Below are 26,136 nucleotides of genomic sequence, written 5' to 3'. Positions count from 1 at the left end.
TGTTTAAATTTTTTCTGTTTTTGCAGTGTATTCAAATATATTACTTTAATTTAAGTTTTTTGCAGTAGATCTATTTTTAATTTTAAAAAGGTATTTAGTTATTTTTGCCATAAAAATAGTTAAAACTTATTTCTCCATACTCTAGTAGAAGGAAAACCAAAGAAATGATAAGCTCACATTTTAGCTTTTAGAACTTACCAGTTTTTCATTTTGAGAAACTAGAGTTGTATACAGCATTTTTATTTCAGCCAAACTACAGTAAAACCAGTCACATATTTTTCTTGAAATATAATTGATTTAGAACTGCAGGATGTGACTGGAAGGAAAAATAAAAAATTGTTGCCATTTCACTAGTTAGAAAGAGGAAAGAAAGACCATTTTGTATGAAAGTCTCAGAGGGAAATCCAAAGCAAATGAAAAGTTTCTCAGGTTGCAATACCTTTTCTTTCTTTCTTTTTTTTTTTTTTTATTTCTTTACACAATAAGCATCCCAAACCATCTACAAGAGATGTGGCAGGCAGGAGTTACTCAGCTTATAAGCACCCTTCAAAAGAGTGAAAACAAAAAACCTACACTCTTAGATTAGCCTAGAAAAGTTGAACTAAAGTTCTTTCTTTTCCACTTATACCTAGGCAGTCTGGGAGGAGAATGTTAACCACTGGTCCCTAGCAGTGTATCCTGACTTCTGATCACTTACACTGAAGAAAACCACCCATTTCAGAGAGAGTACAAAGACTGCGTGAAAGTAGAAAATACCACACCCCACCCTAAACAAAAGGTAAGAAAGGGTTTTTTTGCTGATCCTTTAACACTGGAAGTGGTGTCTTCATTTAACAGTTCATTCTGATGAAGGGAAGAGTGAAAATTTAGTTAATAATTGAACACTAAAATATTTATTTAACCTACATATTCTAATTTAGAAAAAAGGATTCTTTTTTTATAAAAGAAAGAATGTAATGCATGTGTTCCTGAGCTTAAAACTATTTGTTTTGTAGCTTTTTTGTGTATTTTGGAAAAAAAATAGTGCAAAACCCAGAAAATATTATCTTTCATGCCACACACTGAAGTTATTCTTAGCCATGCAAAGTTTTATGTAGTCTCCAGTCTACCATGCAATTCTCATTTTGCCAAGACATACACAGAGTGTTTGTAGAATGCTGCTGCTGGGAATTAGTGCTAAGGAGTAGTTCTGCCACTTTTGCTTTTATCAGAACAGATCTGCACTATTTCCCCTATCTGCTGGGTTTTGGATTGACGGGTTATTTGTAAAATATTTACAGCTCTACTTCCTTAGATTCTTCAGTTCTAAAAAGTATTGGAAGAAGCTGAAAACAGTTAAAACATACTGTTCTCTGCATGTTTCCTCTGAAAGTGGAGTGACAGCAGCGGAGGATTTTTTCCATTCAGATTTTCTTTCCCCCCCCCTTTTTCTTCCTTTGTTCTGGGGAGAATGTTGAAATTCTGAATGATAGCTAATAATTCTTTTCTATAGCAACCATTCTGTCATGTGTTTTCAGGACAGATGTGTTCATCACATTTGTGAACACTCTACTCTACACCACATATCTATAAATTTTGGTTTGGAGTCTATCTAATGTAGAAATGCTGTCTTTGCTTTTGCACAAAGCAATGTGATTCTGCTGTTTGAAGTTATTTTTGTGGTTTTAGAGAATCTGTACTGTCTAACCCATTTACCAATCACCTGGTAAATTGAAAAGACTATTGGTTGCCTAAAAGTCCTGACTTGTGACTGTCTTGCCAAAATGTATGTTTGGCTGGTGTGTTACGGGGCAAGAGAATAAATGACAAGCAGATATCTTTGACAACTCTTCTGAAATGATCATCTGAAATACACTGGCTTGCTGCTAAGAAACAAAGGTTCTGTTTTCTTGAGATAGTCATAGTAATTTTGACATTTTTCTACCATAAAAACCTACTACACCTCACCTGAAGGTACAAACATGTTTGTGAAATGCCTCTTTGTGAGATGGTGTCTGTTAATGTATTATGGGCAGGACATGTTCTTATTTCTTCAAATCAGAAAAGTAAGAAGTGTGCCGCCACCGATGGAAAATGCTCTGTGAGTGCAGGATGCTTCCTGCCCGCTCTCTCTAACCTCAGATGTCCGTGCCATTTGTATGTAAAGATAACAGATTCTGAAATATCTTCTGTTTCCTTTGAATAGACTTAATTTTTGCAAGCTATTTTTCAAATAGCACATTTTATATTTTGCCAAGAAAGATACAGTACCCATTGGCTTAAAATACAGATGTTCAAAGAACAGTTTGTGAGGGTGGTCAGGTACAATATCATCTCCAGATTGACTAATACAAATTTCTTAAATAAAATATGCAAGATCTATATTTCTGTATAGAATTTGCATATAATATTTCTTCCAAGGGAATTAAAGCTAGGTTGTTTTTCTGACAGTGTACCCACTGTTCTTTCATAACCCACCCACATATCCTGTTGTTAGAGTATTATGCTTTTTACTGCAGAAAAAATCCAAACCTTTTTAGGAATAATTTGCACTGTTAGTACAGATTTTGCTTAATCCATGTTCTCTTTAAATCATTTGTGAATGTAGTGTTAGTCAATTTTTGAACAAGTTTATTGAAGTCTAATATTTTGATTTTTTTCTAGTGCAGACAATTTTTTTTTCTAGTTCATTCTATCATTTCATATTTTCTAAGCTAAAATGCTTATAGCTTCAGACTCACATTTACTGGTGATCCTACCCAGCTTCTCCAGAGACTTCAGTTTTCAAGTCATTTTCCTTTAAAGCTTTTTTTCTTTTTCATTCTTCAAAAAAGTGGGAGAACAGGTAATCCATGTTCTTCTATATTCTATTAAAGTTTTTTTATTTCATTTGTATCATCCAAAGTTCTCCCCCCTTTATTCTGCAATTTCTTGTTCTCCTGATTTTGCTCCTCCTGGTCTTTATATTTGCCCCATTCGGAATTCTTTCTTACAACACCTGATGACTATTGATACAATTGATTGTGTCCTTTCAGTCACTTCAGATGAAGTACAAACAACAAAGATTCTCTGAAATGAGTCGCTGCTCAGTAACTAGCTATGCAAATAATCTATTTCCTATTTTAATGAAGAAGAGGTCCTGCCAAGAAGACAGAGACCTTGGTTTAGTCAATATTAGGTTGTAGCATTTGTTCATCACTAATTTTCTAGATTTTTATACTTCTCTTGTGTTATTCTTGCAATGAATTTTAGTGATAAGCCTTGACATGAAAAGTCCCTTGATTTGTGAACCCTCTACATATTAATGTGAACAAATTGGTTGTCTCCTCAAATTTAAAATCACAAAACCAGCCAGGAAGTCTTTCACTGTAAATGGACTCTGACTTCATGCTCTTCTGCAATTCAGCCTTCACTTGTTTTTGTGAAGAACAATGTCACATCTTCATTCTAGCCCAGTAAGAGAGTGACCCCACACACCAGAGAAAGTTGCTTATTCAGTCCATGGTTTGTTCATCTGGTGCCTCTGGCCGTGCAGGACTGGGGCCTGGGGTATTGGGGATCAGCTAGATAGCCGCATCCTTACACTACATGGAAAACTCCTCTAAAAAACTCACCTGTGCTTACCATAGCCACACCTGTCTGCCTTGTGGCCCTCCCCAGTGTTGTACTTTGAAAGAATCAATGCCTTTGTTGCCTCCATGACCTGAGAAGAACAACCAAGAAGATGGCCTGTGAGTCACAGCAGTCTGAAATGATGTTCACATGGAAAGTGAACACCATGGGAAGTATTTTCTCATATGCAATTAATTAGTAAGTTCAGCATATCACACTGTCTGCAGAACGTTGCAGCAGGAGTTGAAAACTGGGGTGGTTACATCCATCTGCTGATTTTCATGGGGAATAATTACAGTGAAAATATTCAAGATTTTGATGATTTGAAACCTATACTGTAAATATCCAGTACTTGTTTCATATACCACTTGGGAAATCTTCTGTTTGGGGTATTTCTCTCTGTGGCCATCACATGGGGAATTGGAGGTTACCAGCTTCTGAGTCTAGGCACCTAGTCCTTCTCTTGATAAGTTGTGAGATCCATGCCTAATATTTACCCAGCTGGCAACCAGTAAAGTTTTGGAGGTTCTGAGATTTGGCTTTTTTAAACTATTACTGGTAGGAAAGTGGAAGGGCAGTAAGTAGATCTGTTATAATATGGAAGCTACACCTGACAATTTTGGGATCTTCCAGAGAGCCTGGAGAGAGTGAAGGAAAAGGCTCAAGCTCCTTCTACAGAAATTTCCTCTGAAAGGTAATACTGTCATGCTGAAGAGCAGGGTTATAGCTGATCAACTCCTTTTGAAATAATGGTATGACAACTCTAAATAAAACAATAATGAACAAAAAAAGCTGTCATGTCACATTTTTCATGTTGCTTTATCCTCCCAAAATATAATACAACTGATCCTGCTCCTCAAGGAAGCTGCCCAGTATGCAAGAACTTGTCTTGATAATTTTGCAATAGGTTTTTCTGCTTTTACTTCCTTTGGATAAAGATGGATGGCATATTTATGTTAAAATCAGAGCAGTATTTATATTCAGCCTCTAAATGCCTGTATGTTTTTGAACATTTTGTGCTTAATACAGAATAAGAGCTTTAGGAAAATGAGTATAATATGTTCTAAGGCAGAGCTAATTCTTGTGAAGTAGTTTGATTGCAATAGTATAGCTTGATTCTAATTAAATCTGTTTCTTTCTTTTAGTCACCAAGTTATAATTGGAATTGAAATTACTTTATCCTAATTAGATTGACCAATTTTATACAAGATTTCCATGCTCACCAGAAGTATTTTGGAGCAGCTTATATCTTAAAATGGGGTCCAAACTGTGAAACTTGATGATTCTTGAGTTTTTTCAACGTGTTCTGAATTTCTTTGGACAAGCCAATATGTTCACAAGGCCAGGAACCATCTTTGCAAAATTAGGATTAGTTTCTGTTTTGGTTGTTATTTCTGTAATCTTGCTGACAAGAATTGATTCAGGTTTAGTAATTCTGTAGACTACATTGTTTTAATTTCTTCTGTGCTGAATACTGAGAGAATATCAATGAGATATTATCTGAGGGCAAAAGGTGATTTATGCTTCCTCTACTACTTTTAGAACTGGGTCAATTAAAGGATTCCCTGTGGTTATATTTTTTTCATTGCTGCTCCCACATTATAGTTTCAAAGTTCAAATTTGCATCTTAAGAGTACTTAGGAATTCAGGTTTGTAGGATTAGGACAGGAAAAATTGACACAAATCCTGATTTGACTTTGCTAATGTGATATATGTGTTTATGATGTCCTGCCTTAGGCATCTGACAGTGGCTAAATAATCTTAGAAAAGTCAGGAAAAGACACTCACATGCTTAATTTTAATATGATTTAGTGCTTTCTTGAGCTGAAAACTCACTATAACCCTGGACTTTAGCAGCTGACTAGGATGGAGAGAAGTAAAGTTCTTCAGGAAATTCTAAACAGAAAAGAAACCCAAGTATTTATGAGAGCTAATTATGAAATGTCACATTAAATGCTGTTATGGCAGTGGTCTGACTATCTGGTCTGTATTCAAAGACTTAAAATTCCCTGTGACCTTCCTCCACTACATCCAAATGAATCTCTCAGCTGCAATGCAGCTCAGAGACTTAGGCAGCTTTTAAAAAGCTTCTTGGAGATCTGTAATGTTGTGAACTGAGAGCAGACAGAGGTGTCTTCAAAGTTCTTCTTCAGCTCCATCATCTTTATCATTAGGTCAGAAGGGCAGCCAAACTCTCCTGTCACTACTGGATAATTTATCCCACCGCAGGATCCTGCTGAGGTGACTAATTTTTGTTGATAAAACTCAAGCTAAAACAATGTCATGTAGTGCTAGTTTGTGTCTTACTTAGTTTCTGTATTGCATATATTGTTGTCTAATAGTGAGATTTCTTCCCAAAAGCAAAGAATGGTTCTGCAGATGAAGCAAGAGTATAAAAGATCTATAACTCATAGGCAAATTTCCCTAGAAAAGCTTTCCAAGGACTTTTAAACTGTTATTTTAATCTGACTATATTGTACAGAAGGACAAATGCTGTAATTATTAATGGCTGCAGTATTTTCAGATCCAAATGATACAATGTGACATTATAATGCTCCTACGTAACACAGGTAGTAAAAGTATATTTTATTGAGCCTACTAGTGTAGTTGTTTATTCTTCAGTGAAATTTAGAGTATGAAAAACATGGTAATGTAATCTGAAAAAAAAATCTCTTGTAAATCCTTGTGCTTCTGCAGCATTCAGGTAGCTAATACAGTGCTTATACTATAATACTGTTTAATACTATTAAGCTATCTAATATAGTCTTCATGTATGGTACTATTTGTCTATTGTGTTAAATAGGAATACTATTTATAATTTAAAATATTTGTTAAATAAATATATAATGTTATTAGTTGCCATTAGTGATCAGAGGAAGGAATGCAGACAGTAAGAAGAAAAACATGTCCTGTGCAATGTGACTTTCTTATTACAGAATTCTGTGATTCCTTGGAGGTTTGATTTACTGGTACTTTTTATGAAGCACAGCTATAATTTTCACATATTAAGTAAAAGTAATATTTCACATATTAAGTATTTAGACCTCTAAAGAAATGTAATGACTATTGTATCCTTACAATGTTTCTACTGCATGGTTCCAAAATAGCCTAAAATGTAAGACACTTTAGTGCATGATTTAAAGATGAGGGAGAATTTACCTTGTGTTTGATTTCAAAATCTCAATGGTTATATAAATGTGTTGTGCTATATTTCTTGTTCCAGTAACGTTTGAAAAACCCAAAAAACAAACCCAAACCAATAACACCCACAAAAAAACATGGCTGCAGCTGAAAGCGATGCTAACCAAATTGTTCAGCCTGAGCTACTGGGTACTGATGATTCAGGTACTGTTAAAATAAACTGGGTTTTTACTTGTAAAATAAAGAGACAGAGCACATTTTTAGTTTATTTACAGAGGAAACCTCTTCCTTCCTCATAAATTACTGCAAGGGATCTGCTTATGTATGAATCTGCTTACATCTGAAAAATGTAGATCTGACAGACTGGTCGTGCAGTTCCTTCTCACTGCAAGTGGGTCAGCCAGTGTCTTATACAATCTGGAGCATATCTGAACACTTGGGATAGCAAGACCCAAGTGTTTTTGCAGGAATTGTAAGTTATGGGCATTTACAGCAGGGATTGATTTAGTGTTTTCTTCCTTACTTCCCTTTCTTCTTTTCTTTTCTTTCCCATTATTTCAAGCTGTACCAACGATCAGCTTAATTCTGGTATTTGAACGAGAGAGTCCTAGAAACTGTTTCCAAGAAGCAATATGGTATTGAGTTTATCTTGTCTTCCTCTTTTAAGTGTAGAACTGTTAATTTCATTATATTCCTGAGTACCTTGTTAGGGTGAATGTATCTGCACTTCATGTATGTGTCCAGTTGTTCAATATACTCTGTTTAGAAACTTTTCCTGATACTGAATCTAAACTTTGTCTGGACACATTTTGTCGTAGAAAACACTCAGAGACTCCTAGACAACCCTACTCATTTCGTTCTTCTGCAGCCTCTCTTCAAAAATTAATGTTCAGTACTGAAAGACAAAACTACCTTTAAGGATTTAATATGCAATGTTTTCTATTCCCAAACCCTACTCATTTCTTTCTTCTGTAGCCTCACTTCAAGAATTAAAGTTTAGTACTGAAAGACAAAACTATCTTTAAGGATTTAATATGTAATCTTTTCTATTCCCAAACTTACTGGAATTCCTCTGCTAAAGTATAAAAAAGAAAGCTGCAATAAGGAGATCCCCACTGATAGAAAGAAAGGAAGGAATTATGGAAAACTAGATCATGAACAAAACAACTCTTTTGGATTTCAGTTCAGGAAATTGCATGAATCCTTCAGTTGGTGTCTTAGTTTCAGACATTATTAGTGAAAATAATGCCAACTATATATTTTACTTCTGCTGGAATGATTAAATAGGCTGCCCTCATGGATACTTGGACTTTTCCATTGGAACTGGCCCAGCAACTTAAGAGTTAACAGGCCTGATAATACGATTTTGAAAGAATTTTTACATGAAAATGACAGGTAATCCTCATCCTCCATAGCTTAATTACTTGTAATTCATATTAAGTGCATAAGGGAAATTTATATAGCCTTTGTGATGTCTATATGAAGTTGTAAAGGGAAAAGCCTACAGTTCAGTCTGCTGAGGGACTGTAAGAATATGTATGACTGAAGAGATACTGAACTTTCTTACAGAAACCGTAATTCTAAAAAGCATGAAACATTTCCTAAGACTGAAATGCCTCTTAATCTGTAAAGAAATCTGACCTGTGTTGAGAACTAGTTACAGAAGCAGAAGTTAACAGTGCTTTCTTTGGCTTTAAAGATTTGTAATCTGTATCAACTAACTAAAAGCTAGATGAACACGATCATCCCAGGTCATTCTACCAAAGATGCTTATCACATGAGTGCAACAGAAAAGACCTGGGCTACTCGCCTTCCTTAGGAGTGCTTGACTGTGTTGGAGTCAGCAGGATGTATAAACAGTAGAAATTTGGTAAAGACTTTTTGTTTCTACTAAAATAGATAGTTAATTATGAAATAGGGCTGGTGATTTTTAGATGCTTCCACTAAATGCCAGTTTCTCCTTATGTTTTTAGGAAGCTTGGAAGAACTATGCCAATTTCTCCTTATGTTTTAAGAAGCTTGGAAGAACTAAGCAATGGTAGCTCTTAAAAGTTAAAATACTGCAGAAAGTTGTCCTCATAAAAGTCATCATACATCTTAAACTGCCAGTTTTCTGCTAATTTCATGACCGTGACTTCAGAAATCCCAAAACCCACTAGGCAGTGATTTTAATCTTTATTTAGGATTCACATGCAGCTAATACTGTTTAAATTCCTGATGCCTCCTTATTTTCCTCCCCCCTCTCTTCCTTCTGTCAGCCCTTCATCCATTTGCCTTAAAGGCCCAGGATGGATGAGTCAGTGATTCCAATCTGTATCTGCTCAGATACCAACTCCCTTTTAGGGATATCACTATCATGCTTCATCTCAGTAGGTAGTCATGCTTGTTGAAAAATTTTGACATCTAGAACTTTCTTTTATTAGATGTAGACTGCTGCAGTCCTCTCTATATTAAAAAACTCCATAGTCTCTGGGTTTGCTTTTTAAAAAATTCCAAAACACAAACAACCCAGCTCTTGGCTGCACAAATATCACCAATCCAATGAATAGTCAAACTGCTTTAATCTCGAGTGGATCCCTCACTTTCTTGGTTGTTCATTCATCTTTGGTCACTTTAACATGGGGCTCCATGCCTTCCTACCTTCCACTGGTCCTCACCTCCTCTGCACAGCCAGGAAACCCTTAACACCAGCACTGCCAGACCTTGTGGCTCTGAATTTTACCTTGTGTGACTTGACAGTTCAGAGGGAAGCTAATAGTATGTCTCTCCCTTGCTAAATAAAGAACAAACTGCAGATATCTGGAATAAGAAAGGCTGAAAAGCCAAAACACCTGATGAGGAGATCTGTCGTGCTGCCACCACAGCAACACCTGGGTGCTTGAGAAGGCACAAGATGCTTCTGAAGCACCCTAAATGCCATGATTGCTTGATGCTCTGGAGCTGCAACCACATGTGCCCAGATTAGGAGTGTCTCACTTGGAGGAGGTGGGGAGGGAGGGAACATTTTTCATCCTTCTTAATTCTCTCTTCATCTGTCAAGCCAGGAGAAACCTGGAAGGGGAACGCATGATGGTATTGTTTTAATTATTTTGTAATCAGCCAAAGCACTGAAAATGCTTCTGTCTCTTTAAAATGGTGTGGTGTTTTGTGCTGTGACTACTACCAAACGTGAAGTTATTTGAGTGAACGAAATAACTTCATGTGTGTTGAGGTGTGAGGTGACCTCATTATTCCTAAATCTGTTCCTCAATGTTTTGTAGCACTCCTTATTCAGCTCTGGTCTTTCAGCTGCTCAAGTGTTTTTATTTCTGCTCTGGTTGTGTAACAGATTTTTTTTGAAATGTCAGAATCATGGCAACATGAGTCAGTTAGTTGAACCAACCTGGCGGAAATCTAGCTGCTCATGGATAAGACAATAATAGAGCAATATTAAACAGCGTTTGTGGCTTAATAAGATAAGAAGCAATACTTACCTGGTTTTACTTTGATGGAAGGATGTTGATTAATGCAAGACATGCTTCATTCCAACTGAGACTTCTGGTAAAGACATTTAAAAAATTATCATTTTGCCTTTGCTTGCACAAAGTCAGCACTTCAGAGAAGAGTTGTGTTGAAAACCCTGGCAAATGGTATTCCTTGTCTGCCTTCAGAAGAGCGTGTCATGGGGAGCAGTAGTATGCACTCTGCAATCTGTGCTTGCTCCAGGGCAGAGATGCACGTCTCCAGGGAGATGCTGCTCCCTTCAACCCTTTATGTTTTCACTTTTGCTGAGACCTGTGCTGTTGGGACTGTTCATCTGGAAGTGGGGCACCTGTCCACTTTTAAGGAAACAAAAAAAGTATTTCTCAAAGCTCACTAACTGGGCTTTAGGCAGCGTTGCTGGTCATACTTAGTAGAGCTTGTTTGAAGAAGCAGATTAGATGACTACATTGCAAATGCCATATATTGACAGGTTTTTTTATGCTAACTTGAAAGTTTTGCCATTTGGACCTCCAGCATTTAAGGGACACATGAGAAACCAGATTCCAACTACGTTGTTTGAGAACTCTCTGTCACCTCCTGAGTAGTTCCTGTGGGACGTGTTTCTCTAAATAATGCATTCCATCATTTGTATCATTAACCACTCATCCTGGCTGCAGTGGTTTTTGCCTGGTTTCATTCTCTGCCACTCTCTCTTGGTTTCTTTTACTAGCTTCAATATTCTCTGCTGGCTGCATGTAGCTTTGGAGCACTTGAGTGAGTTGATGATCTGTGGGGTTTTTAATAAGCAGGTAAGTTTTCTGACCAAGTGTGCTTCCTGAGTTAAAGGTTAAGTGCCTATGCTGAGTCTACACTTGCATTAATAACCTCCTTATCCACAATTATATATAACAAGCTTTTAGAAGTCCCACTGCCTCCATTTCCTGTTGCATCAAAAATAAGTCAAAATGAGATTTGAAGTAAACTAAGCTGGCAAGAGGAGGCAAAAATTTCAGTTTGGCATTGTGCATGGCATTGCTACCAATTCAGTGATGTAAATTATTTAATTGCAGTCTGCATAAGATGATGTAAAAGCAAAACAGACTGTGTACCTAAAATTTGGGGGGGATTTACATGAACTGGAAGCAATTGTTAGGGGAAAAATGAAGACCTTTTAAATGTCTATTGCATTACACTTTTAAGCTATTAAAACATATATTCATGTAGGAAAATTGAAGGAAAACACTTTTTCTCTTTAAACTTTGCATTAAGTTTTTGTCACTTCACCTTTTGATCCTCTTTCATTTAATGTTTTGATGTGTAACAAAAGCTTATGTTTCAATTTTCATCCCTGCTTAAACAGGGAAAGGCTGTGACACTGGTAGCAGGCAGTTTGGGTGTGACTGAGATAAAGCTGATACTAGGAAGTTATAGGGAGAGTGGTTTCTGCCTCTTCTGTACCGGATTGTCCACCACTTATCTTCATGCCTGTTGTCTGAGTGATGCTGCTCCTCTGCTGCTGTTACAAAAAGTCCTTTGATAACCTGGTGTGACGATTAAACGCTACTAATTGTCCTCAACCAGGAGGCTGTTTTGCCCATGCACCTCCAATTTTGATGCTAGATTAAGTAGTTCCTCTAAGAGAGGTACCTCTCAACACTTATGCTTTTCAGTATTGTAATATTCATCTGTTGGTCTCCAAGGTAAACCTTAGTCATGGGGTTTGAAGTGCAGAGGACTTGAATAGCTACAGAATGTGCTCAGGGTGGTGACCACACCTGAGTCCAGTGAGTGTTTGCTCAGGTACCTGTGTAGCCTTTCTGATGGTCCCGAGCCCTGTTGTAAGTTCTCATGGTCTTAATTAATCCTGGCTTGCTGAGTATTTGTAGAGATGCTAGATCCAGTGTTGTGCTGTGGGAAGAAGTCTTGAGGGGGCTGGGTGAAGTGATTTATTTGCTGCAGAGAATATTGGCCTGTCAGCTGTTGGAGTGAAGAAAGTAGCCCTTATGGATGGGTCAAAAAGCCATGCATTTTGTCAGACCAGAGCTATTTCATCTTTCGATTTTTCTTTTTTTCTTTTGTAAAGCTCTTTTAATTAAAAATTAAATTGGGTGAAAGTCACTCTCTTGGTTCCCAAGAATGTTTCTTTAGTGAAATAAAATGTGTCCTTAAAGAAAGAAGTTGCTAAAGTCATTATTACACATAAATCTTGATATAGCTACCAAAACAAATCTGTATTAGATACCTCAGAGGAGAAAGCAATGGAGGGATATTACTCTCAAGCTCTTTATTTTATCTTCTCTCATTTCCAGTTTGATCCCATTTGTCTGTATTTATGGGAATTATTCTGTATGTCTGTATTTCCAGTGCTTAGAAAAAACGGGACTGCTAAGAAGCCTGGGATTCTTCAATGTTTCTCCACATACACTGTTTTTAATTGACACAGAGGGAGATTTGGGAAATTGGATACTATTAAATGCACTGTGTGCAATAGATTAATTAAAATTCTTCTCTGTTAAAGGCTTTATCTTACTTCAAGAGTCTCTGCAATTTATATGAAAATGCCAAGGACCTCTGTTGAAATTAGAAGATAACCATAACCTTTGGTTTCACATTAAGAAAGCACAATCTTTGTCTAGATCTTACATTTTGTGTGAAACACCTTTAGTTTTTTTGGCCTAAACACCTTTGGAACGTGAAGGCCTAAGCTTAGCAACTTGTTGCTGGTCTTTGGGTAAAACTTGTAAGACGTGATTTTGAAGAAACACCAGGGAAGAACTGAAAAGGCATCACTAAAACATCCATTTCCTGTAGAGGATTTTACTGCCTGATAAGCTGCCTGGTTCCCAGGAGATTTGAAAATTAGATCTCCCATTTCTCTGCTGAACTGCAGACCTGGGAGCCTAGCTTTACTGGGTATATTTTCCCTTAAATCCTGGTTGCTAAGATCTCTTTGTGGAAGACTGGCACGTCTGCGATAGGAGCTACTGCGGCCATGGGAAATTTTATCCAGAGCACAGAGAAGTACTGTAGTAGGATTTGGCTCAGCCAGTGTTGACTGAGAACTGCATAATGAAGCCCTTTTATATTCAAATATTTAATATATTTATATTCAAAACTTTATTGCTTTCTAAGAGGAATTTGCATCATTGTTGCTTCTTTCATGATGAATAATGTAGACTGTTTAATACTTGTCTCCCTTTCATGATACTATAGGATGCTTCAGGAAATACTAGTGTCTAGCATAAATTTTCTTGGAAAATGCAGCCTCCATGTATCATGGTAGTTATTGCCATTAAACTGTTCTTGTAAAGATAAAACCATGGACAATATGATGCCAGGATTTTTCTTACTTTTTAAAAAACCACTGCTGTTATTCATAGCACCTATAAAGGGTTGCCTAGTATTCCCGGTATCCCTTATTGTCCTTGTGGGAAAGGTAAGGCTATTTTTGGCTTTGTGGTTGGGGAAGACTGAGAAAAAAGCAGTTGTATAAACTAATGTAACAAATGAAAGATCAGCTGGGAGGTCTTATCTATCAATCTGAAATCAGCTTGGCTGTTCCTAGTTAAAACCTCCCTTAGCATTTTCCACAGGGAAAGTGCTAAATAAGAACAAAGTGCTGAAATACATTCCCAGCTTAATTTGTAAGGCTGTTCCTACAAGCTTCCTATCACATTACAATATGTCCTTCAGAGTTCTCTAAAATCACAACAAAAAAAGCCAAAAAAGTCCTTCTCTTTGGTGATTTCATGGCTTCTGTTTCTTCCTCAGAGAAGATCAAGTCTGAAGTTTCTCTGACTTCGTCTGAAATTGTAGGCATGATCAATTTGTTTAAGAAACCTTGTAAGTACTTGACTGATGGAGCACATGATGTCCTGTCATTCAAAAGCTCACTGTTAAGTTTTTGTGGCTTAGTCTGGAACACTTTCAGCGGGGAGCTGGCTGAGGGGGGAATGTGCTGTGCTTCTTGTTTTTACGTAGGAGCTGCTGCTAATGTATGTGCTGCTTTTGTCCATTTTTATGGCAGTTAGAACAAACAGCGTATGTGTGAAGCACAGTCAAATTCAAACCAAAGAGGTTATTCTGGTTAATGGTTTTGCAGGTAATTCCCTGAGGCATCACTTGGGGGTTTCTTCTCCACTGTGGGAAACTTTATGCCTCCATTTGTGCTATATCTGATGCTGTGCTTTGCCATACCTTTTGAAATGCTCCTTTTAACTGATGAAAGTTTAGAATTTATGATTTAAATTTTGAAGTAAATAGAAAAATACATGCTTTTTTAGGGTCATCAGGATTATTTTTCAAAGTTGTCAAAAAGTTTGTTATTTTAAATCTTACTATTGTAGTTTTAATTTTGATCGGTTTTCCTATGTCAGTTCTCAAATATCTTTCAGTTGCACTGATACTAACTTAACATAATTTCATTTTTATTTCTTGCATTGGATCTACAGGGATTCTTTGACAAATTCAGAATTTATTTCAGTTAAATGTGAATGGACTGAAGCAGTGTTAAGTTTGTACTTATGTGTAAATAGCAAGCATGCTGTCAAGCAATGGTGTTGGATTCATGTGGTGGTGTCCTGTTCACCTCTTTGTTGGGCGGGGGGAGAGCTGGGGAGGGGGAGTTTGGGGACGAGGGCCAGCCAAAGTGTTTATAACAAACAAGACTTGCTTTCACCAGGAGATGATGGTTAACATTGTAATGTGACTAAAGCTTTAGTCTGTTTTCAGATTTCCCCATTACATGTCTATTCCAGTTCAGAAGCAAATGGTGTCTCTGTTTCCACTGGATTGCATGATGTTCTGCATGAGCTTGCGGTACTGAAAAGATATTAAGAGGGGAAAAATTCTCACTTGATTCACCAAGTGCCCTACAGAGCAAGGCATGAAGCCCTCCTGTCACTGACAGTCAGGTCAAATGCTTTCCCAGGGAAAGAAAGGAGAAAGAAAGGAATGGAAAAAAAGCCTTTATTTCTCAACAAGTTATTTAATCAGCTCTAATTATGGATTTAAACGATGGAATTAGTAAGAAGACTTACTTTGCATGTACTATTGAGGAATTCATGTAGGAAGAAGAGACACAAGTGTTTGAAATACCTGGCTAGCTTTCTGTTGTCATCTGTTAATAATTCACATGGCTCTTTCATTTGTATTTTGTTGAGAAAAGGAGAGTAGGCTTGACACAAAGAAGCTCTTAACTTCCTTTGTAAAGGAGTGGGAGTACAGCATGTCCATTCAGTGCAAAGAAAAGAACTTACTTTTGTGAAGTTTTCAGACTTTTTTAGTTTTCTTTTTGTAGGCAGCTTCACCAGTGGACTGTGGGAAGGAAGTTCTGTTTTTCATGAGGCTTTTACACTTGTGTTAGTTATTATTAATTAAGCTGTAACTGAGCTGCAAATTCCAGGCCCAGACTTTCCCAGAATTTGGTGCCTGCTTTCTTTGGGAACCATTTGCTCTACAATTGCCACCATTTAAAATGGTTCATTGCTGTCTTGCCTTATATTGGGTTTGTGGTGGATCTCTGTATAGTACTGCCATGAAGGCTTCAAAAGCCCTGGCAGGCAGTTGTAGGGGATGAGTCTGATTCAGTGTCACTGTGACATTTCTCTGAAAGTTGCTGTTCTGGGAAACCTTTGCCTATAACCACTGCCTTGCGTAATTGAAAAAGAATTAGCTAAATTACGTATGGTTTCTCTGGGGGTACTTGTGTTTCATGGATGAGATTAAAAGCAGAAAGGTAAAGAATATCTACGGTTTTCCAGTCTTCCAGCTGAAGTGAGTGATGACAATTCTGCATGCTTTGGTGGTCTTGTTCACAGAACTTGCTTCCATGCTAGGGCTTTATTTTGTCTTTGCTCTAAGTACCTTTTCTATCCTAGTATGTGCAATAGTTTCTGAACTCAATCCCCCTCAACAAACTTACCCTGGGTAAAGAGAAAATTCTGAAAATATTATGCAATTCAAATCTTGTTGATAATATCTTACTTGGGATGTTTTTTTGTTTCTGTTTCCCTAAGAAGGATACATTTTACAAAGAGGTAAGTATGACTTACCTTGCTTCTGCATAGGTATTAGCAGAAATCTAAAAGATGAGAAGGTGCACACAGCTGATTTATATATCCACAAGCTCTCTACTTAGAATATTAATGCTTTCTATACATGGAACATGAAGTTTAATAGCTCATGGGTGGAGACAGATGCTAATTGTCTTGCCTGGTCATTTGCAGTGAAGGCATTCATTATTTTTAAGATTTCTTTTAGAAGAGTTGGAATGCATGGCCTGCCTGCCTGTCCCCATGGGTCAGGACTGAATTGCAAATTACTCCTCTGCTGCTTGAGCAGACTGGCTGCTGTTGGAAATGTGACACTCAGCTACGTGGAATTCTTGTCTGTACCAACCTTGCCATGTCTGCATTCATTTTTCCTAAATTACTAAACAACTTACACTTAATGAGTTGCAACTAATTAGTGCCTCTTGCTTTGCTATACCTATAAAATTATACTCCCAGTAAAATGCTTCATCAACTAATTAGACATCTCAACCCAGATGACTTTTGTACTCCTGTTTACTGGTTTCTTACTAGATAGTGAGGTTAAAATCTTGTTGACTTACTCCAAAGATGCAATCTCTTCATGTTCTTCTCCCATGACAGACTACATTTAATTCTTATTCTGGAATGCTTTTTCCCTAAATGTGGTGTCCTCTTTAGCCTGTAGAGCAGAGTGCCTGTCCCATTTCACAACACAGCCTAAAGCAGGGATGACCAGCTGCTCTGGGGCTACACTTCTCCCAGCTGATGACTCAGGTGCTGGAGCATAATAAGAGGCTGACACTGCAGAGGGTGCTTGGGGTATCCTGAAGAACAGGTACAAACAAACCTTACCAGTCTGATGGCATGGTCCAGGAGGGCAGGGCAGGGAGACACAGCTGTTCACAGTGAGGTCAGGTCCTCAACACTTACAGGCTGTGGCACAGAGCCCACTCCAGCAGAGGAGACCAAAGTCCTGGTTTGGCAAGGCTGCCTTGGAGGCTGTGCCCTTGCCCATCAACACCTTGAGGGACTTACAGCCATCTTGTTTTTCCCTGCTGTGGATCTTGGAACAAAACCTATTTTCATTAAAAGGAAAACAAAGCAAAGTAAGCCCCCTTCCTCCTTCAGTTTGGGCTGATTTGGGTAGAGGCCAAGTAATGTTGGTGATGTCTCTGCATGTATTCCCCAGGACAGAGGTCTTCAGAGCTGCTAGTTGGGATCCTGCTGTGCCATAAGCACTGTGTTTCCAACATGGCTGCAAAGGGTGATGTCTTTCAGAGTTTGTTTCCTGGGGGCTCTGAGGACTTTTCCAAGGGCAGTTTTGTGGCAGAGAGCTTAAGTAAAAATTTGCTATTACAAGGAAGCAACACAGGATGCTAAACCTTCTGATCCTTCCTGGGACCTTGCAGATATTTTAACAGTCCTCCTTTCTTCTTTCTTTCTTGGTCCTGACTAATTTCAAATCCTTTGGTTAAGGGGCTTTTGGCCTCCTTTACAATGATGTGCAGTGCATGTGGTGTCCATGCAGCGGTGGACTGCCTTAAGTGCTGCCAGGCTGAAACACTGGCCAGCTTGCTATCAGTTGGCTTGCAGCTGGCTATCAGTTGCATGGATGTACACATCCCCAGGGCACCTTGAAGAGGAGCAGATACAGGTAGGTAGCCTGTTTAAGCTTCTATCCCTTCCACTTTGTTCTGAATGTTTTATTTGAAGAAAACTGGTGAAAACACTTCCCTCTGCTTTTAGAAGAACTCAGTAAAAATATTAGAGTGTTTGTAAAAGCCATTCAGGTAGCTGTTTACTACAAAGTAGTGGGGGCTGTAGCTGGGTGGGGGTGGGTCTCTTCTCCTGGGCAACCAGTGACAGGACAAGAGGACACAGTCTTAAGCTGCACCAGGGGAGGCTTAAGCTGGACATTAGGAAGAAGTTCTTCACAGAAGGGTTGATTGGGCACTGGAATGGGCTGCCCAGGGAGATGGTGGAATCACCATCCCTGTAGGTGTTAAGGAAAAGACTGAATTTGTCACTTAGTGCCATGGTCTAGTTGACAAGGTGGTGTTAGGTCATAAGCTGGACTTGATGGTCTCAAAGCTCCTTTCCAACCTAAATGGTTCTTGCTGCTCTCTTATTTTTTCTTGTTTGATTAAGTGGCTGTCCAGATACCATCCGGATTGCCTTACCATTAGTGAAGCTTTAGGACACAATGTGGGTGATGCCCTTACAGGAATCTGTTTACCAAACCCAAGTACAGATACTTTAACATTTTTTGGCACATGTTTGACTGTGATTTCCAAAGTGGCATCTTACAAGTACGTAGCAGCTGCCCTCCTGTTAATGAATATTGATATATATATATAACACCAGGTATGCATTCTTCCAGAAGTTTTTTTTCCAGATTCATCAGTGATCTGCAGTATGCAAGTACATGGTAAGTTTCATGTACATGTGAATGTCTGCACCCATTTTAATTCAGCATTCGTTGGAACATCAATAAACCAGTGATTTCTCAGGTGATGCAGCAGATTAGTTGTCATTAGCTAATTTTCAGTTTACAGTCTGAAACACTTAAACCTGTCTGTGCGAGTTCATCAGCCAGAGAGCAGATATGTGTAGTATTAACTGTGACTAAACCAGAACAAATTGCATTTGTTCAGAGTAATGTCTTCTGCAAACACATTATGAACAACCCATATCCTGTGATATGTGTCATCTTTCTACCATCAGGTAGAGACATACCTGATAAATAAAGCCCAGCTAAAACCCAGAATATTTGGAGAGTGTCCTATTTTGTTCTGATGTGGTGTGGTTGTTCATTTTATGGTTTGTCTTCAAACAATCTACAGTGTAAGAGTAGGAAAAATAAAAGGACGGAATGTGTTTTTTCTTGCAGTTGAGACATATCCTCTGGTGGAAAAATCCTGGAGGAGATGATATTCTGCATTGGCATTGCAATGTATTCCTGCCCCACAACTTGTGTTTTTATTTCTTCCATATAATATGTAAGACTTAGTCTTAAAAAGTCAAGAAGAGGGGTGAAGGGGTGGGAGAAGCCTGAGCTTAACTTGTACACTGTGTAAAGTAACCCTTGTGTCATTGACAGTGCTGTCATTTCATACATCTAAATTAAATGGTTCTTTCCTCTGACTGTCCTGGGTGGGTGTTACTGCACATATGGCTTTTGGGCTTTAGCTCTGCTCTTTAAAAGAATGATCAAGATTAGCACAGTCATTTAGTGCATCAGGGTTTTTCTAAAAATGCATTAGAAAACGTGGTATGAGGATGTGGGGATCTAACAGGGGGCCAGCACAGAGCACTGTGTTGATTGTTCTCTTCACCTAGGACTTTTAGATATAAGTGTTACTTTTCCTCTTCTCTACGCCCACAGGACAAAGCAACAGCTATGGTTGTTTCCATACTCATATTCGACAAATCTTTCAGAAACGTTCATGTGAGCGAGGTTTCAAGAAGTAGAACTTGGATTTACTTTGAGATGCTTTGCATTATCTCAGTGTCAAAACATGTCACAGAGAGAGATGTGAGCATCTCTTGAGGATAGTTGGTCACATAATGGAAACTGATTATATATATATACTTTTCTTTCATCTTGTTTATTATATTTGTACTGTTAGAATTCTTTCCAAACTTGCAAGTGCTACTGTAACCCTAGGTAATTCCTTAGAGAGATGGAAAAACACTGATTCAACTACTGAGTGCTTGTAGCCTATTAAGTTAAGAATAGATACAAAGCAAGTAAAAAGGGTGAAAACTCAGTAAGTGCTCACCACTCTCCTCTGACCCCTTTCCCAGATCTGCTCTCTGATATTTTTTACAGTGAGTGCTCTTGGACGTTGGGTTTTACAAGCAGAGCAGGGGTATCATGTGGAAGGGTGTTTATGCAGGGGGTTAAGAAGTGTGTGATGTCAGAGAAGCAGTTAAGGAAGGGAGATAAATGCAGTTTGGTCAACATGGGCTTCCTCTGTCTCTCATTGTGAACTTCCCTTAACTAGACAGTCAGGGCACCCAGTCCTGTGCCAAACTGCTTGCAGGGATCCAAAATTTGCTTCAGCAGCTAGGAAACAAGAATTCAGAGCTGCTGAAATGGACCCCAGTTTCCATCCATGCTAGACAGACAGACCCTGGCACTAGTCAGACCCAGGACAGGATTTCTGTTCCTTGGTCTTGCCATTGGACTGGAGCAGCTGGAGGGTACCTGATCTGCCACAAGACACCCTGTGCAAGTGACATTTTCTGGAATGATGTTGCATCATGAGACATAGCACTTGTCTGGTCCCTGGGGCTGTCACAGCTGCTGCAGCCCCTCAGAGTATGACAGACACGACCTCCACTCCCAGTCTCTTTCCAAGGCTTACAAACTGCATACTTGAATAGTTTTCACTCAAGGGCCCATCTTGATGTCATATCCTGCAATCTACAATGCATTAAATTCTCTTGGCTGTAGTTATATTCAACCATTCTCTCTAGCACATGGGATATTGTGATTTGCCTGGCCACCTGAGTCCCCTCCATTCTTTGTTCTGGCACACAGTAAATGGTAAATAAATTCCAATGTGGGTAAGTGATGTTGGAGAGAAAGCACTGTCTCCTTTCTCAGTGAAGTTTAATCATGTCCACCTTGTGTGGCTAAATTTGATGTATTTCACCAGTACACTGATGATAATGCTTTGTATTCTCAGCACAGTGAGAAGATGTGTGATTAGTGTGATCAGTCACCTCCTGGCCTGGCACATCCTCGCCTGGAACTGAAACAGCGTGAAAATAGGAAATAGTTTTTTTCTCTTTGCTCTCGCTACCTAAAGGCAAGATGTTTTGTTAGGAAATATCTGGTTGCCTTAGTTCAGGAATAGAGAGATTTGTGCTTTTGTGCAAAGGCCATTTTGGATTTGAATTATTTTAGATGTTTTTTAAATATTTAGGTTTATAAATGCTTGAATATCATCTCTTTAGGGCTACTTCTCCTCTTTAATTTTGCTTCTTCATGACTAATTGATTTTATTCTAGCCTCATAAAATAGAACATATAGGGGAAGATTTCATTTAACATCACAGTAGTAGATTGGATTTTTTTCTATTTTGACATTACAGAATTTATAAAGAACCCTTTCTTGATATTTCTATTTGGAGTAGAAATCTTGGCTGGCATTTAAAATAACACTGCTTTTACTTATTAGTGTTATATGTTAATATACTCAGTGTTAGCCAAATAACTGTGATGGCAAAATACATCTGAGTATTCTATGAAATGGATATTGTAAGTTTTGCAAATATCAGAAGAAAACTATTCAAGACTTTTTATCTTTCAGACATTTATAGGTAGGTCTAAACTGTCATCAGATTTCTCTGAGTTTTCCAGTCAGTAAGTGCTTCAAGTGATGTCTCATTCCTTTAGTTTTAATTCTGGAAAACAAAGGCAGACCAATCACTTCAGTTTTCAGTTGCCTCCAAAGAGTAAATATGAAACTGAAAATATATGAACATATGAATATATGTATTGTTTAGGGGAGTGTGTTCTGACTTCTTTTTTTTTGCTTAATAAATAACAATGGGGAAAGACCTTATTATTCTGTATATTTTGTTACATTGATGACAAGATGAGGAATTGAGTCAATTCTAAGCTCCTTTTCTAAAGCAGATCTAGTGCTTGAGAAAATTGCCAGAACTTCAACATGAAGATTTACAGTCCTCTTCCTATCACAAAAATGTCTCACGCACATCTTTTGTTTGTGCTTGGCCTGTGTGGGAAAGACAACCCAGGCTGAGGGCTCTGGTGTGGATGTGGGAAAGCAGCTACATGTTCCTGGTCCTGTTTTTAATCTGCTCTTTCCGTGGAAAAGTTGTTTGAGATTTGCCTTTTTGCCTCAGCCTGTTGCCTGCTCACTGTATGGGAACAGGTGATGGATAAGGAGCAACTAGGTTAGGTGTGTACAGTGCTAGTATAATTAGTGATTCATACTGGTGATCAGTTTTATCTCCTGGTCTGTTTAACTGTGCAAAATCTTGTATCTGAAATTGCTGTGGTTAAGTGTTGGTTAAGTGCTGGCTCAGGTGGAGCTTTCATTTTGATAGCATTCCAGGCAATACTAAGGCACCAATTTCTTCCTTCAGCCGATAGCGGTCTACATTACAAAAGCTGGCAATTTTGGAAAAAATTGGAAATGGCCATCTAACCCTGGTGCTCAAAAGGGTGATCCAGTGCAGACTGGAATAACAGAGTGCCAGCAGGAGAGATGGAAGTGCAGCACAGTGCTGTTCTCTGTGCAGCGCCACGGGTGGCTGTGATGCTGGAGATGCAAGAGGGACACGAGGAGTTGCAGGCTCCATGTGAGTAGCTGACTATCCCCTCCTGCTAACATGCCCAGGGGGCAAATCTTGTCCCTGAACAACATGGAGAACATCTCAGTGTAGTGCCTGCTCTTCCTGAGGAGCATGATAATCTGTGCCTGTGCATGCAATGAAAGCTGCTCAGACAATGAAAATCCAGATGTTTGCTAAATAGTCAATTTCCCAGCCTCAAGACGAATGCCCCAAATCTTAATCTGCCCACAATTGATGTCACTATCAGAGGATTTGTTTGTCAGAAGGAGCAAGTGAGCTTGTCAGGGTGCTTGGGAAAGGGAAGCATGCAGCAGGAAGGCACGGGGGGAGTAGTGAGGAGGTAAAGGTGTCCTTCTGCCACAGCTTTGCACAGCTCCAGGAGCAGTGGTGGCTCCATGTGGGAGCACAGCACTTCCAGGCTTTGGAGAGGAACACAGAGCAGGTTCTCCAGCCCCTGTGCTGCTGACTGAAGCTATTCCCTATAATATTTTGGGGATATGCCAGCATGAGGAATGAGTGCCATGATTCCTTCTGGCTACCTTGCCCAACAGAAGAAGGAAGTTGAGGTTTGGCTCTCTCCAGAAGTAAAGAGACCCCAAACACTTAACAAAAAAGAATTATTCCCAGCTCCCTGCTCCTCTTCACTGTTGTTTTTGCCATGCAAGCACTGATTTTGATCTTTGCTTTTTACCAAAGCTTGCTGGAGAATTTGTGATTGCTATGGTTTGTGCACCTCTTTTCTTAAGATATAGTTTATTTTCTGTATTTTGCTACCCAGCTGTAAACCACAACAGCATGATTTAATTCTGTGAAATCAGAGATCAGCACAAGTGTTTTAGTTCTTTTAGACACATTCAGCCTGAGGTCAGATTTAGTTTGGCTTTCAGGTTGCTCAAATAAGAGGGTCTTGTGATTCATTGCAAAAATTAGAGATGGTCCTGACAATTTAATTCCCTACATCTGGGGAGGGGAGGTGGATTTACTGCCTTCTGTTCAGCTTTACCCTTATAAAATTTATTGAAGAACTTATTAAATTAATATGTCTGCTGGAGTAGTTAATAATTTGCTTAGAATAAAACCCCTTTTACTCTTGTGTGTTCTGTATCACTTTATAATTCTCAGAACTTTGGAAGACAACACACAGGCATAAAGTAATTGTTGGGGTTTCCCCTTCTCCTAACCTCCCTCCCCCTCCACTGAGAGTTATATGTAGAACTATGATGGGACTTTTTTAAATGTATTTTTTCTTCATTATGGAACTGCTCTAATTCTAAAGGTATATTGATAATTTCAAGAAAACCTGCTAACATCTCTTATGACTCGGCACTAGGTAAATTCATAAAATGAAAATTTGACTCTCTTCATTTAATCTGACCTATCTAAAATATTCTAGAAGTTCATCTGAATTGCAAATTTAAAATTAATATGTGTTTGTCATTACAAAATATGTTAAACTAAAACTGTGCAAAAATGAAAAAAATCACTCATAATATCTGTGTCTGTACTGGTTTCAGTTTTTGTTAAACATTAAAAGCAGAATTAATGCATTTGGTTTTGCACCATGACATGAAATTTTTATCCAATAATACTGCCTTTTTGTGACACTGAAGAGACTCAGTAATGTATAAGATTGTTGTTTCCCTTAAAAAAAAAAAAAGAAAAAAATTGTACCTGCTTTTTTACAGCCTTGGTTTATTAGTCAGTTGGCTCTCCAGCCCCTTGCTCGGGTAGTAACCCCTGCCACTCCCCAAAGCCCTTTCCATAGGAGGACATCTAACTTTTGCAGCAGTACCACTGTGCTGCCTTATAATTATCTTATGATCAGCTGGAGTGGTCACACCTGTCTTCTCATCCATTTCTAGCTGATCTGAGACATCACAGCAACAGGCTCTAAAGGAATGAGTAGGTACATAATCTTCAGCTCATTTCTATTATCCCAGTCCTCCAGCCATCCAGACTTTCTGGCATAGCACTCTGGCTGTCCTTTGAGGCTGGGATACTTCTTGACTGTTTTGTATCAATAGAACTCAGCAGCATGCTGGCAGCACTTCTGCCTTGTCACTGAAGAGGTTTGGTCTATGAGTTTCATGCTCTCTTCATTAAAATTAACACTTTTTATGGTAAGGCAGTAGTTTCTGTGAGGATGAAATGCTCCTTCTCTCACCAGTGAAAAAACTGGAAGTGGTATGGATCTAAAAACGTACACCAGTGCAATATAGGACTTATTCTAGAGCTGGAGGGGTGTGAAGAACTGTTCTTGTAACACAACCCCTTGCAAGAATTATCTTAGAAACTGTGATTTGAGTGTAGGATCCTGGTCTGTCAGCAGCCTGTGCCAGACTTGAGGAGGTCTAAATGACCTCTGGCAGCTGGGGAGGGGCAGTGGGAGCTGTTTGTCCAGAGCACGTGGTCCTTGGACTTTGGACTACTCTGCCATGGGGCCTCAGGGAAATAGTTTTGCCTTGGGGAGGTTTATCTTTTCACATGCACTGTGGCCAAGACTTCAGGTTTTAAATGCTTTCAATCAGGAATTTTCCCATGGAAGAAATTAACCTGCTGAGGGACTCCCATGTTTTACAATTTTTTTCTCTGAGAAGGAAATAATGGTTTGAACATCTCCTTATTGCATTGATATCAAGTGTTTAATGCAGCTCTGGAAACCTCAGATAAAACCCAGCATGCCAAAAGGGTCTCCCATCATTAATAATTTGAGTTAGTAAGTCTTGCCCTAGCAAAACAAAGCTTTCTCCCTTCTGTTACATAATATTTTGTTGGTGAATCAGAAGCTATTGCGGTCTCTTTCTTTCTAAAAGTCTCACATGCATCACTGCACCCAGAGCTATAATAAGCAGGTTTTATCTTACCGGGTGTGTTCTGCAATGCAGCCCAGCACCTCGATACCATATATTGCATTTACTTAACCCTTTCTCAAATGTGCTCACATGTATGAACTCCATCACTCATTCTTACTGTCCCCAGGATGTGCATCCCACTTCTTTTTACACCTCCTGGCTACTCCCTGTGTAGCCTGTAACTGGGGCTTTCCCATGGAAGAAGGAAACTCCTTCACTCCAGTAGGGTTTGCTCCTGAAGTTTCTCATACTTCCTGCTGGGAGTCTCTGCTATCCCCAGATGACCTCACACATTCCTGAAGTGACCAAACTGCTCCAAGTTTGGTTGTGTTTTTTTGGAGGGCAGTGTCTTCTCTGTCCCAGAGGTGCTGCCCGACGATAGCAGTGGGATGGATTAAGAAGCCAGAACGTTGGTATTAAAACAAAAGATTGGGTGAATGAGGCTTTCTGACCTCTAGGACCACTCATTGTGATGCTTGATGAAAATAGATGGCACAGAAATACAAAGACTGGCTGGGAAGACTATAAAAGATGGGGAAAAGAAGGAAACAGGAGCTCAGAAATGAAGGAAAGTGAGACTTTTGCCATAGTAAATAAGACTGAAGAAGTGGATCTTTACATAGTTCTAGTTCTTCTGCTTAATGTCATCTAAACATTTTTAAAATTTTCCTTACTCCTCCTCTCCATTCATATTTCTTTGTTGCTTGTAAAGACCACTGTGCCAAA

General features: G+C 38.8%; 1 protein-coding gene across 3 annotated transcripts in view; it reads left to right on the top strand.

The window, feature by feature from the left end:
- The first annotated feature begins 9,670 nt into the window (after positions 1–9,670).
- The window catches only part of CRACD (capping protein inhibiting regulator of actin dynamics), a 60,538-nt gene continuing 44,072 nt past the window's right edge, over positions 9,671–26,136 (top strand). Inside the window, exons 1-2 of one of the 3 annotated variants that reach the window (XM_069014055.1) lie at positions 9,671–9,717; positions 13,966–14,037. In XM_069014055.1, coding sequence (XP_068870156.1) covers positions 14,013–14,037 — 25 coding nt within the window. In that variant the 5' untranslated portion in view covers positions 9,671–9,717; positions 13,966–14,012. Of the gene's footprint in view, positions 9,718–9,781; positions 9,805–13,810; positions 14,038–26,136 lie in introns of those variants that run through there. The other 2 variants (XM_069014057.1, XM_069014054.1) reach the window with 2 other exon arrangements.

The sequence above is a fragment of the Aphelocoma coerulescens genome, chromosome 4 (genome assembly GCF_041296385.1).
Source record: "Aphelocoma coerulescens isolate FSJ_1873_10779 chromosome 4, UR_Acoe_1.0, whole genome shotgun sequence".
In the NCBI taxonomy this organism is placed as follows: Eukaryota; Metazoa; Chordata; class Aves; order Passeriformes; family Corvidae; genus Aphelocoma; species Aphelocoma coerulescens.
Note: the sequence above shows the minus strand (reverse complement) of the source record. Positions and strands in the feature narration are given on the sequence as shown.